The sequence below is a fragment of the Ranitomeya imitator genome, chromosome 6 (genome assembly GCF_032444005.1).
Source record: "Ranitomeya imitator isolate aRanImi1 chromosome 6, aRanImi1.pri, whole genome shotgun sequence".
NCBI classification, from domain to species: domain Eukaryota; kingdom Metazoa; phylum Chordata; class Amphibia; order Anura; family Dendrobatidae; genus Ranitomeya; species Ranitomeya imitator.
The window spans coordinates 175,077,485-175,091,232 of record NC_091287.1 but is presented as its reverse complement, the minus strand read 5'-3'; the positions used below and the strand labels follow the sequence as shown (position 1 = coordinate 175,091,232).

At 41.4% G+C, this 13,748-nt stretch overlaps 1 protein-coding gene across 1 annotated transcript in view; it reads left to right on the top strand.

Annotated features, from left to right (window-relative positions):
- DCLK3 (doublecortin like kinase 3) overlaps nucleotides 1-12,581 on the top strand; it is a 62,450-nt gene extending 49,869 nt beyond the window's left edge. The window contains exons 2-5 of the mRNA XM_069730313.1: nucleotides 227-1,995; nucleotides 6,143-6,275; nucleotides 7,994-8,161; nucleotides 8,382-12,581. Coding sequence (XP_069586414.1) covers nucleotides 227-1,995; nucleotides 6,143-6,275; nucleotides 7,994-8,161; nucleotides 8,382-8,578 — 2,267 coding nt within the window. The 3' untranslated portion in view covers nucleotides 8,579-12,581. The remainder of the gene's footprint in view (nucleotides 1-226; nucleotides 1,996-6,142; nucleotides 6,276-7,993; nucleotides 8,162-8,381) is intronic.
- The last annotated feature ends 1,167 nt before the right edge of the window (nucleotides 12,582-13,748 follow it).

Here is a 13,748-nt window from a genome sequence, read left to right as displayed (position 1 = left end):
ATTACTTTAATAAATGCTCAAATATTAATGTACTCAGTATTTTGCACTAATTTGATGGCAAAAAGTTGAATTTTTATTTTTTTTTATCAATAATTTGTGAAAATTCCTATTTAATGGATTTTGGGTAAAACCCAATAATACATTTCTGCACAATAAGCTTCAGATATTTCTTGTAATCTTTCTATATTTATGTTTTATTAATCATAATATACGGTATCTTTTTCAGGACAGAAAACACTTTACAGCCATCTGTATAGCAACCTACATGTAAGGTCCACAGACAGGAGACACCAGGTGACTTGTCCACCAATAGGCCCTAGATCATTTGGAAAACCATTTCAAGGCATTAATAGTTATACTTCACCCTATTTTCATTCTCAGAATGGTTTTCATACAATACATTCTGAAAACAGCCCAGTAAAACCAAGAATCGTAACTGTGGTTAAACCTGGAAGTCATCCTCTGAAAAAAATTACATTACTACTCAACCGGAGATCTGTCCAAACCTTTGAACAACTGATTGCTGATATATCAGAAGGCCTTGGACTCCCAAGATGGAAAAATGACCGTGTGAGGAAACTTTATAACCTCAAAGGCAAGGAAATTCGCAGTGTGTCTGACTTCTTTCGTGGGGATGATGTTTTTATTGCACTTGGTAGGGAGCAGCTCACACTGAAGAATATTGAAATTGTTTTTAATGAACTTTATCCTGATAAATCATTTAAGCAAAGCAGGGAGCAATATGAAAAACTGAGATGCAAGATCAATGAAAATGGAATAAATATTGATAGTGGATATGAAGACACAGATACAATCCATAAATTAGAGAATATCTGCCAATCTAACAAAATTGAGGGCAAAACCCATGGCAAGTGCAGGACTGAAGAATCCAGGAGGACAAAAAAACATGACAAATGTAAAGGTAACCAAGAACACTTACCTAGAGCAATGAAAAAGCTTGAAATATGCCATAGTAAACCAAATAAACTGTTAAGCACAAGCTTGGATTACAGCATGCACTGTGAGGACTGTAAAAAATATAAGTTTCAAAAAAGATTGAACAGTGATTTTGAAAATGATATAATAGAAGATTTGTCTCCGATAGAGAACTGTAGGAAACAACCAATAGTTAAGTATAAACCAGATAAAGCAAAATCCAAGTGTGTTGTTTGCCTAAGCAGAAGTAGAGGCTTGGACACAGATTATAGTAAAGTAGAGAAACGAGTAGACAACATTGATTTGAAACAGAATTCAATCTGCCCCTGTCATAGATCTCAAAGACAGAACAGCGGCATGGAAAAAAAGAACAAATGTCACTTCGAGAGAAAAAAATGCAATGATGAACATCCTGACTGCTCACCAATAAAATCTAGTAGACGGCTCATAGAAGATTTCCTGGAAGATACAAAGGAGAATGTTCTCATAAAGACAGACAAAATAGTTACCGACAATGAATCTAACAGTAAGAAGGAAAATATGGCTAACATTGACTCTACTGCGCAAAAGATCTACTGCACAAAAGATAAACATTCAGATATAGGCGAGGAAGTGGGAGTCTCCCAAATTAGCCAATATTATATCAAAGATCGGATGGATTTAGATAAGTATTATGAGATTGGCAGGAGTATTGGAGATGGAAACTTTGCAGTGGTCAAGGAGTGCAGACTTCGGAAAACCAATCAAGAATTTGCCATGAAGATTATCGATAAAGCTAAGCTTGTAGGAAAGGAAGATATTATTGAAAACGAAGTTAGAATAATAAAATTACTCTCTCACCCTAATATTGTCAAACTTCTGCATGACTTTGAGACTGATCATGAGATTTTCTTGATAATGGAGTACATAAAAGGAGGGGACTTATTTGATGCAATAACTGAAAGTATAAAATTCACTGAACATGATGCCGCCCTTATGTTGACTGACTTATGCGAGGCTCTTGTGTATATGCACAGTAAAAATATTGTTCATCGGGACTTGAAACCTGAAAATCTGCTGGTAAGTGACTAGTGTTGTTGTATCAAAACTGAAAGCATACTTTAAATATGGCGCATTGAATAAGCTACAGGCCGAGCTTTGGGCTGTTAATCATGCACAGCATCCTTAAAAATAGTAGACTTTTTGTCATGTCTGTAGTGTGTTTAAAGGGAACCTGTCACCTGAATTTGGCGGGACCGGTTTTCAGTTATATGGACGGAGTTTTCGCCCATATCTTGCCTTGCGCAGGCATGTACTACGGAGGACATAGAATGAACTTCAATCTAATATTGCGACCAGCATGCAGCCAGCGGGTAAGGAAAGGGTGAATTAAACACCCGAAAACTCCACCCATATGACCGAAAACCGGTCCCGCCAAATTCAGGTGACAGGTTCCCTTTAAGGAGAAATCTCTGTGATGTTTTTCCTCCTAAACCCTCGTAAGTATTTATTTTGATGTAGTGCAAGTGTACTAAAATACCTACCAATCACCGTCTAAACTGGTTTACAGTGCAGCTCCAGTCCTCTTCTGGTTGCACGATTCACAGTGGCTTCTTAATTGGCCCTTGGAAGAAGCCACAGCGAAACGTGCATCAGGCAGGTATTTAAGGTAAATACACAGCTCAAAAAAAATAAAGGGAACACTAAAATACTACATCCTAGATGTCACTGAATTAAATATTTAAGTTACAAATCTTTATTCATTACATAGTGGAATGTGTTGAGAACTATATAACATAAAAATTATGAATGTAAATCAAAATGAATATCCCATGGCGGTCTGGATTTGGAATGATACTCAAAATCAAAGTGGAAAATCAAATTACAGGCTGGTCCATCTTCAGTGGAAATGCCTCAAGACAAGGAAATTATGTTCAGTTGTGTGTGTGTGTTACCTCCATGTGCCTGTATGACCTCCCTACAATGTCTGGGCATGCTCCTGATGAGGCGGCGGATGGTCTCCTGAGGGATCTCCTCCCAGACCTGGACTAAAGCATCTGCCAACTCCTGGACAGTGTGTGGTGTAACATGACGTTGGTGGATGGTGCGAGGGATGATGTCCCAGATTTGTTCAATCAGATTAAGGTCTGGAGAACGGGCGGGCCAGTCCATAGCTTCAATGCCTTCATCTTGCATGAACTGCTGACACACTCCAGCCATATGAGGTCTGGCATTGTCCTGCATTAGGAGGAACCCAGGGCCAACCACACCAGCATATGGTCTCACAAGGGATCTGAGGATCTCATCTCTGTACCTAATGGCAGTCAGGCTACCTCTGGCAAGCACATGGAGGGCTGTGTGGCCCTCCAAAGAAATGCCACCCCACACCATTACTGACCCACTGTCAAACCGGTCATGCTGAAAGATGCAAAGTTGCAGGCACTAGATCGCTCTCCACGGCTTCTCCAGACTCTGTCACGTCTGTCACATGTGCTTAGTGTGAACCTGCTTTCTGTGATGAGTACAGGGCACCAGTGGCGAATTTGCCAATCCTGATGTTCTGTGGCAAATGCCAATCATCCTGCATGCTGTTGGGCTGTGAGCACAACCCCCATCTGTGGACGTCGGGCACTCAGACCATCCTCATGGAGTTGGCTTCTAACTGTTTGTGCAGACACATGTACATTTGTGGCCTGCTGGAGGTCATTTTGCAGGACTAAATAGATAGGGATTTAAGCTGAAAATTAAGTTGCATTTCAGACCACCCATTTAAGTGCATTTCAACTGTATTTGCAATAACCAAGAAAATATATTAAAATGTGAAAAATTCTAAATTTGTGTTTTGATCAAGTACTCAGTGTAGGACTTTCTGTATAATATAACGGTACTAGTTTTGAATTTTGTTCATATTCTTTATTTCTTATAATTTACACTTTACTTTGAGTGGCACAGAGAAAATTTTCCCTGCTGGTGGACATATAAATGAAAAACTGGGATATATCTTGTCTTATAAGAGAAGGCTTTTTCAGTTGACAATTAAAGGGAACTTGCCATGAAAAAACACTATTAACGAGCAGATATTGGGTTAATCTGCAGGTTAATAGAATTCTGAAGCCATGTGACCACCACACTGATAGCCTAGCTATCGGGAGAAAATTAACTTTATTCCTCCCAACAACCTCCAGCTTCAAGTCATAGAAGAGTGGCCAGCATGGCTTCAGTTACCACTCAAGTACATAGTGAGTGACGACTGTACCCACGCCCAGGTACTGACTGACAACTGACTCTGTACTGATGCATTGGTGAGCCGGCTGTCAGTCAGTGCTGGGGCGTGGTTACAGCTGCCACTCACTATGCACTGAGCAGTGACAGAAGCAGTGCCGGCGGCTCCTCTATGACTGAAAGCCCAAGGCTGCCAGGATGTTTGAAGTTCATTTCCTAAAGTCTCAATCTGAATTTCATTGCTGATGCTGTTTAATCACGATGATGTGATAACATCTCTGACTATCAGGACTTATATCCACTGATTTCAATTATGCTCCTCAGGTCTAACCAAATTTGTTTAATGCTAAGGCCTTGATTCATCAATTTATCATTGTCTTTGTGCCTTTTTGTTTTAAAATGGTCCTAATGGTAACTTTTATGTTTGTGTCTTATTGATTATTTAATTTGCGTCTTTTGTTACGTTAACACGGTTTCATCTCTATTGTATACTATTACTATTACTATTGTAACTCTCTACTAATCGGTCTCCCTCTTGCAAAACTCTCCCCGCTCCAATCTGTCCTGAATGCTGCAGCCAGGATCATATTCCTCACCAACCGTTACACCGATGCCTCTACCCTGTGCCAGTCATTACACTGGCTACCCATCCACTCCAGAATCCAGTACAAAACTACTACCCTCATCCACAAAGCACTCCATGGCTCAGCACCACCCTACATCTCCTCCCTGGTATCAGTCTACCACCCTACCCGTGCCCTCCGCTCCGCTAATGACCTCAGGTTAGCATCCTCAATAATCAGAACCTCCCACTCCCGTCTCCAAGACTTTACACGTGCTGCGCCGATTCTTTGGAATGCACTACCTAGGTTAATACGATTAATCCCCAATCCCCACAGTTTTAAGCGTGCCCTAAAAACTCATTTGTTCAGACTGGCCTACCGCCTCAATGCATTAACCTAACGATCCCTGTGTGGCCTATTTATAATAAAAAAAAAAAAAGGTTCCTCGCATCATGTTCTCATACACTTTATGCAGTATTAGCCCTCTGTGTCTGTACTGCTACATACTTAGGCAGGTAACTGGTTCATGCAGCTTTACATGAACACCTGAGCCTTACACTATAGCTGGTCCGAATAACTAAAGCAATTGTTACCATCCACCTCTCGTGTCTCCCCTTTTCCCCATAGTTTGTAAGCTTGCGAGCAGGGCCCTCACTCCTCCTGGTATCTGTTTTGAACTGTATTTCTGTTATGCTGTAATGTCTATTGTCTGTACAAGTCCCCTCTATAATTTGTAAAGCGCTGCGGAATATGTTGGCGCTATATAAATAAAATTATTATTATTATTATTATCTCTATTTTTCAATGGTTGACACAGTGGACATGGTTTTCCTTATGCACAGGTTCCAGCCTAATTGAGCATTTGTGACTTTTCCAAATGTCTCAAAATTTTTGCGCAAATGTACTGTAATGTAAAATCTGTCATATTGTGTTTTTGAAGAGTAACATTTAACATTTTAACCCCTTAATGACTGCTAATAAGTCATTTTACTGACCCAAGATATAAGAGAACAGCATCCCCGTGATCATTAATGGGGTATTAATACTTAAAAGGGTTTTCCACTTTCAGGAACATGGACCACAAATGCTCAAAAATATCTTCAATTGCAAGCAAAGCAGGTACTCACTCTGCCTGCTGCTGCTTGTGTCTCGGTTTGTGGGGTCCAGTGATAAATCCATGTTGACAGCGCACATTTCTGCTGTAGCCAATCACTACTCAGTAATTGTCTTTAGCAGTGATGGCATTGTTGGCCCGATGTCACCACTGCAGCCAAATCACCGAGACCCAAGCAATGCTGGTGAGCCAAAACTGAAAGAAGATGGAAAGTTGAAAACTCCTTTGACAGTTCTGTGGGGAAGGTTATTTGGATTCACACAATGTCACCATGACATTCATGTTTTACTTTATTGATATTTTCAGAATGTGTTTTCTTCTTTTTTAGGTACAGAATAATCCTGATGGATCTTCTACTCTAAAGTTAGCAGATTTTGGACTTGCTGTGTTTGTGTCAGAGCCTATATTCACTGTATGTGGAACTCCAACATACGTAGCCCCGGAGATCCTCTCTGAAAAGGGTATACTCAGCCTGTAGCAGGGTTTATTCTATATCATTACTGACAAGCCTGAATTGCTACTGAAGTGGGTAGAGCATGCCAGGCCAGTCATTTTTAGTAGAGATGAAAGAACTTGGTAAAATGTTGTGTGTCCTTATTAAACAAGAGAAACAACCTTGGGAGGCAAGGTCTTGGGAAGTGCTCTGTCATGCTCAGAGCACTTAACACCTAATTTGAATATGGCTTTAAATACTGATTTCTCAGGAATGAAGCAACATGTAGAAGATGTAAAGGTGTTGTTGATTTAGCTTTCAAAGAGCGGCATGCTGTATATTGATGAATAGGGTGGGGCTGTACTTTGGGGTCTTACTGACATATTCCCTTTAAAGGGAAGATACCACATTTGTAGATCATTAATAAATCAATGTAATGTAGCATAACATGATGTTATAACCAAGTTTTGATTGCATTTGAAACATTTTGTGTGCTATAGGAGTTTAAATAAGGCAGTGGGGGCTGACATCTTGCTTTCACAGTAGCAGCACGACACTTTCAGTGTCATCATATGGCAGCCCATGGTCATAGGAGATAACAGACGGACTCCGACCCTATCTATTGCAATAAAACTGTCACTGCTGTGAACTGGGCACACCTCTGTGGGCTGCACAATTCACAGTAGTGGGAGTGCTCTGCTGCCATTTTCATGGAGCTGTCGACTGCGCTCGATTCTCGTCTCCTGTCATTAGGATCTGCTGACATAAGCAGTACTGCTTCCAGCAGAACAGATCATAGATTGACAGGAGTAAAATACAGTAGAAAAGCTCAGGCAGAGTATCAGTGACTGCAAAGACATCAAGGAGGAACAGTGTACTATCCATAGGCATTATCCCAGCAGGAGCTGTCAGCAAGAGCTGTGACTTATTCCTCAGTAAAGAAAAGGAGCTGTGGGTCTGCAGTGAACTTGTGGAGGGGGGTGAGATACCTGTAGTCTGGGTGAGAGAGACATATGAAGACTGATGGGAGAGAGAGAGACAGTAACTACTGGAGATAGAAGATCACAGGGCAGTTACCCACAAAATGGCGCTGCCCTGTAATGCTACTCATCATTCTGCCCCAGTAGTACAAGAACACCCAAAAGGGGAGGGAAATGGTGATGTCAGCAATTACCCCAATATTCCAGCTAACAGTAAAGCTGGTAAGTCTTACTATAGCTGCTTGAGGTCTAAAACAGAAACTTCTCCCCCAGTGATAATTATTAGTGATAAGCGAATATATTCATTACTCGAGATTTCTCGGGCACGCTCGGGTGTCCTCAGAGTATTTTTTAGATTTAGTTTTCATCACCGCAGCTAAATGATTTACATCTGTTAGTCAGCATAAGTACATGTGGGGGTTGCCTGGTTGCTAGGGAATCCCCACATGTAATCAAGCTGGCTAAGAGATGTAAATCATTCAGCTGCGGTGACGAAAACAAAATCTCTGAGCACTAGAAAATGCTCGGAGGACACCCGAGCGTGCTTGGGAAATCTCGAGTAAGAAGTATATTCGCTCATCACTAGTAATTATATATATTTGTACAAAAATATATATTTTTCATATAGAAATGTTTGCAAACAGTGCAAACATTGCATTAATACATTTTAATTACTATTTTAAGCTTAATTTCACAAAAAACAAACTACAAGAAAACTGGTGTCACCTTCCCTTTAAGTATGGTATATGTTTTTTTGTTTCCACAGGCTATGGCTTAGAAGTTGATATATGGGCGACTGGAGTGATCTTGTATATACTACTCTGTGGATTTCCACCTTTCAGAAGTCCAGAACGCAATCACGAGGAATTATTTGAGACAATACAACGAGGAGAATATGAGTTCCTCTCACCTTACTGGGATAGTATCTCAGATGGTAAAAATCAATGTAAAAAATATAGAATAGTATTAATGTGCATTTATGATCCCAATTGCAGTGTAACGTTCTGTAGGTTTGCGAATATGAAAATGTACGGTATATAAGATTTTCAGCTTTGTATACACCCTGTGAAATACAGTATGGAACAGTGTTTTGTGATTTTATGATGACACAGCGCCATCTAGTGGTGAGTGACGAGTTTTCTATTCTGTTGCAGAGGCAAAAGATTTGATCAGCAGGTTGCTCGTGCTAAGTCCACTGAAGAGATTGACTGCCCGGAGTGTACTGCAGCACAACTGGGTCAGGTCACGTGGAAAAATGAATTATCGGAACTTGCAGAGAGAAGTTACCATGAATATAGAACGCCATTTCCGTAATCGGCGTCAGAAGAAGGACGTACAGAGCGATCTGTGAATTTAGTTATATATTTTGATTTCATACTGCAGTTATTAAGTTTCTATTTCATTTTTTGTCTGTTTAACTAAAGGCATTCTGCTCTAGTGCTTGTAAATACCCTTTTGAGCATATGCTTTTGAAAATTCAAAGAGTAGAGAGAAAATGATGTTAATTCCTTACTTTGAGCCACTCATATCCACAGCACTAACCATCTAGGGAAGAAGGGGAGAAACAAAGTACACTTGAGAGCGCACAATCTTTGGTTAAAGAGTAACCGTCGTGTACATTTTTATTTCAGACATCGACAGTGCACATGAAAATAAACAACTCTGTAATATATCTTATCAGAGAAATCTGCTCCTTTCTCCTCCTGGTCTGATGTTTCATTCTCAATTCACGAGGGAAATCTGTTTTTACTGAATACAGATTTCCCTATTACTAAGATAGGATATGACAATTGGTGCTTATAAGATTCCGTGGAGTTTACAGCAGAATGTCTGTGCTTACCTCTCTCTCCCACATCCATAGAATTTTAATAGCACCAACTGTTATCTTATATCTCAATAATGGGAAAATCTGTCTTTTGTCAACAATTATTTTATCCTTGACTTGAGATTGAAACAGGAGAAAGAAGCAGATTTCTCTGATAAGACTTATTACGTTGTTGATTACTGTCACGTGTACTATTGATCTATGACATCAAAAGTAAGACATTACTCTTTGACCAAAGATTCTGCACTATCCGCTCTATGTTTTTTGGCAAATTGACCTATTTTCATGATGCACATTGTAAAATTAAAATGAAAATGACTGTTACTTTTTAAAGTAATGTGTTTGCCTACGCATTTCAGTGTCGCACTGACGCCTTTCTCAGGCCACAGATCATCTTTTACCATTTCCTTTTTTTAACCAATCATGGCTGTACTCACTGCCTGGGCTCTATTCTTGCCCACTGATCTTTGGTTGACTCCCCGGTCGGAGTGTAAGGGTATGTTTCCACGTGCAGGAAACGCTGCGTGTCTGACGCTGCATAGAGCCGCAGCGTCAGATACGCAGCGTCCAGATATTACAGCATAGTGGAGGGGATTGAATGAAATCCCGTCTCCACTATGCGTGGTAACACGCACGCGGCGGCCCTGCGACTCCGGACATGCTGCGCGTCTTTTCAGATCGCAGCATGTCCGTATACCTTGCGGCGACGCTGCGTCGCCGCAAGGTATAGCACAGGGCCCTATGCGATGGGTGCGATGATGCCGGATGTGTGCTATGAACACATCCGGCATCATCGCGTCCCAGAAGGCGGCGGGGCTTACCGCAGAGCGGCAAAGCCGCTCCGACGATACCGCCGGCCATCCTGAAAGTGGACACATACCCTTACTGTGCTGAGTGAAAAATTAAAAAGTCAAGTTGTCAATCATGGATGAGTGCGCTGATTACAGTACAGACACTGAGTACAGACGTAACTGTTCAGCGCCGCAGTCTCAAGAAGAACTTATTCTTCTCCTGCTCCTTAATCTTTGGATATTCAAAAGCATTTGTATTGATAAGGTATTTGCAGCGTGCCCTTGGTTAAATCTTTTCTGACGACGTGTCTCCATTACGTAACTTAATAAGCAATGTACGAGCGTGAAACTGTGATTTTCCTGATTGTAAAGTGGGGATACTCCAGCAGCTCTGCAACATTCTCAGGTGTATTGAGTTTTTCACAAACTCGCTTCCAAGATCTCTGTTTGCTATCAAAGGATAATATTGTCTTAATCATTCCGGCTCATCTTTCTCTCTTTTGTATAAATGATGAACTTGAGATTGGCTGTGATCAGTAGGGATATTCAGGTTTCGGCTAAAGTCAGAAAAAGGTTAGTGAGACCCATCGTACTCTTACACCAAGACTATGTAACCCCTTAATGCAGCCATGTGTAGGTGACTGTCCCTCCTCCTGGATACTAAGTAAGCCAATGATTTCCTTAAGGCGAACTTGTCACATTGAATATGTGGTCTAATCTGTAGGCAGCGTGGCATGGAGCAGGGAAACATGAGCAGATTGCTACAGCTTTGTGATTTAGCATAGCACTGAATCGCTTCCACAAAATTCTATACTAATCTGTTCAGCTACTACTGCTCTATATTACGTTGCCTGCAGGTTACACTGCGTACTCGATGTGACAGGTTCCCAAGTTCATAGAAAAAGCATGATAACCTGTATGAGCTGCATATGATAGCAGAATAGTCATCTAAAATGAGAGTTTTCTTGGACAGCATTGGTGCAACTAGGAAATGCTGCAGTGTCGATTGGAAAAATAGGAAGATAGATAGATAGATAGATAGATAGATAGATAGATAGATGACAGATAGACAATTAGAGAGACAAACAAATGGACAGATAGATTCTTATAAAAATGTGCACATTACATATTTAGGCTGATGGCAGCAAAACCATGAAGAAACACAGAGTCAAGGTGTAAAGAAACAAGTGTGAAATAAATGGATTTCCAACAGTCTTGAAGGAATTTCCAGATGATCTGAGCAAATGTCGGCTGCTTTGCCTTCAGTCTGCAGTCTAGCTCATCCCAATCCATTGAAATTGGTTTGAGGTTAGGTAATCATGGATGCCATGTCATCTGATGCAGCACTCCACCCTTCTCCTTCTTGGTCACCTAGCCGAGAGGTGTTTTGGTCATTGTCCTGTAGCAACACCAACGTGCAAACCAGATTGCATTGACACTGCAGGATGCTGTGGTAGCGAAGCTGGGTGTGACATGAATTTGGAATAAGTCACCAACAGTGTCACCAGGAAAGCACCTCCACCCCGTCACACATTTCCATGCTTCATGGTGGAGACTGTTATGAAAGGCAATTCAGTACTACAATGGACATAGCGGTCAGAGCACATACAGTGATCTGACAATAACCCAAAATCATAGAACGAGCTCTGAGACGTGGGAACTCTGCAGACCGCAATCCCTAATCCTCTCCAAACAACACTAGAGGCAGCCGTGGATTGCGCCTAACTCTACCTAGGCAACTCGGCACAGCCTGAGAAACTAACTAGCCTGAAGATAGAAAATAAGCCTACCTTGCCTCAGAGAAATACCCCAAAGGAAAAGGCAGCCCCCCACATATAATGACTGTGAGTTAAGATGAAAAGACAAACGTAGAGATGAAATAGATTCAGCAAAGTGAGGCCCGACTTTCTTAACAGATCGAGGATAGAAAAGGTAACTTTGCGGTCTACACAAAACCCTAAAGAAAACCACGCAAAGGGGGCAAAAAGACCCTCCGTACCGAAGTAACGGCACGGAGGTACACCCTTTGTGTCCCAGAGCTTCCAGCAAAAAATTAGACAAGCTGGACAGAAAAAATAGCAAACAAATAGCAAAGAAGAACTTAGCTATGCAGAGCAGCAGGCCACAGGAATGATCCAGGGAAAAGCAAGTCCAACACTGGAACATTGACAGGAAGCCAGGATCAAAGCATTAGGTGGAGTTAAGTAGAGAAGCACCTAACGCCCTCACCAGATCACCTGAGGGAGGAAACTCAGAAGCCGCAGTACCACTTCCCTCCACCAACAGAAGCTCACAGAGAGAATCAGTCGAAGTACCACTTCTGACCACAGGAGGGAGCTCTGCCACAGAATTCACAACAGGAGACCACCTATGTAGAAACCATCCACACACCTTTCCTGCATCTCACAAAACATGGCAGTTAACACAAAAAAAATCTCAAATTTTATCTCATCAGACTACAGTACAGTATAGATTTCCACTGATCTAATGTCCAGCCAGGGTTTGCTTGGCTCAAACAAATGATTTCTTCATTAGTTTTTTATCTGCATCAATTCAACCATAAAACCCTGCATCTCGCAGTCTCCTATGATTAATTGATATTTTGCTGTGTCTGCTACTTGATGTATGTGCATCATTTATGAGGTCTGTTATCTGCGGTGCTGTCTAGAGATGTTGTTAAATTCGCTCACCTTTCCCAAAAGTTAGATTTGTGGCAAATAAATTTATGGGAACCTCAATACTGTAAAGCTTCTAATTGTTTGGAAAATAGATATGGGAGAGTGGAGGAAAACTGAGAGACAGGCCGGCGTCAAACTTGCAACTGCAATGCGAGAAACTCGCACGCCTCAATACTCGGCACTGCCGCCGGCACTCGGGTCTGGAGTGTGTGGCTGCATGTATTTCTATGCAGCTGAACGCTCCAGTTCCAACCGCCAGAGGCAGTGTCGGGTATTGAGGGAAGAGACTCATGCGAGTTTCTCGCATTGCAGTTGCAAGTGTGACCCCGGCCATAGACTATGGCTATACGAGCTCATCTTCATAGCAGAGTGAAAAACAAGCCCACTGACAATAAGAGCTTACACTCTGCAGGAGATAGAGAAAGGACGCTGATGGTCATAAGAGCTTATGCTCTACAGAAGACAGCAAGAGAGAGGACCACTTTAACTAGAAGTGCTTAGACACTATAGAAGAGAGAAACTTAGGGTATGTGCACACGTTGCGGATTTCCTGCAGACCTGCAGCTTTTTTTTTGTCGCACAGAAACGCTGCAGATCCACAAGTGATTTACTGTACAATGTAAATCAATGGCAAAAAAAATGCTGTGCTAATGGTACAGAAAAATCTGCACAGAAAACGCAGCAGATTCAAAAAAGGACCATGTCAATTCTTTGTGCAGATCTACTGCGCTTCTGCACCCATTCCATAAGAGAAATCTGCAGGGGTAAAAAAAAGGAAGAAATCAGCACAAAAATCTGCAACGTGTGCACATACCAATAAAAGAAGCAGATTCTGACCTGCGTTTTCTGCCAAGAAATGCAGGATCTGCACAGAAATCTGCAACGTGTGCACATAGCCTTATTCCATCACTCTCAATATGGAAAACAATTCTGCCTACGAACTGTGCTCTATTAGTAACCACTGATCTGTGACGTCCCAGGTATTGATCACCACTGTTGAAAGATATGGAAATCTGTAGATGTCATAGTTAAGCAAAGTTAATCAAACAATAGTCAAACAAGTGCAGCAAAATCTGCACTGCAATATAGTGCTACTTCCCTTCTGAGCTTTACACTGTGCCTCAAAAGTAGTTTTCAACCATATATAGGGTATCGGTGAACTCAGTAGAAATTACATAACAAACTTTGGGGTAGATTTTCTCCGGTTACCCTTGCGAAAATACAAAA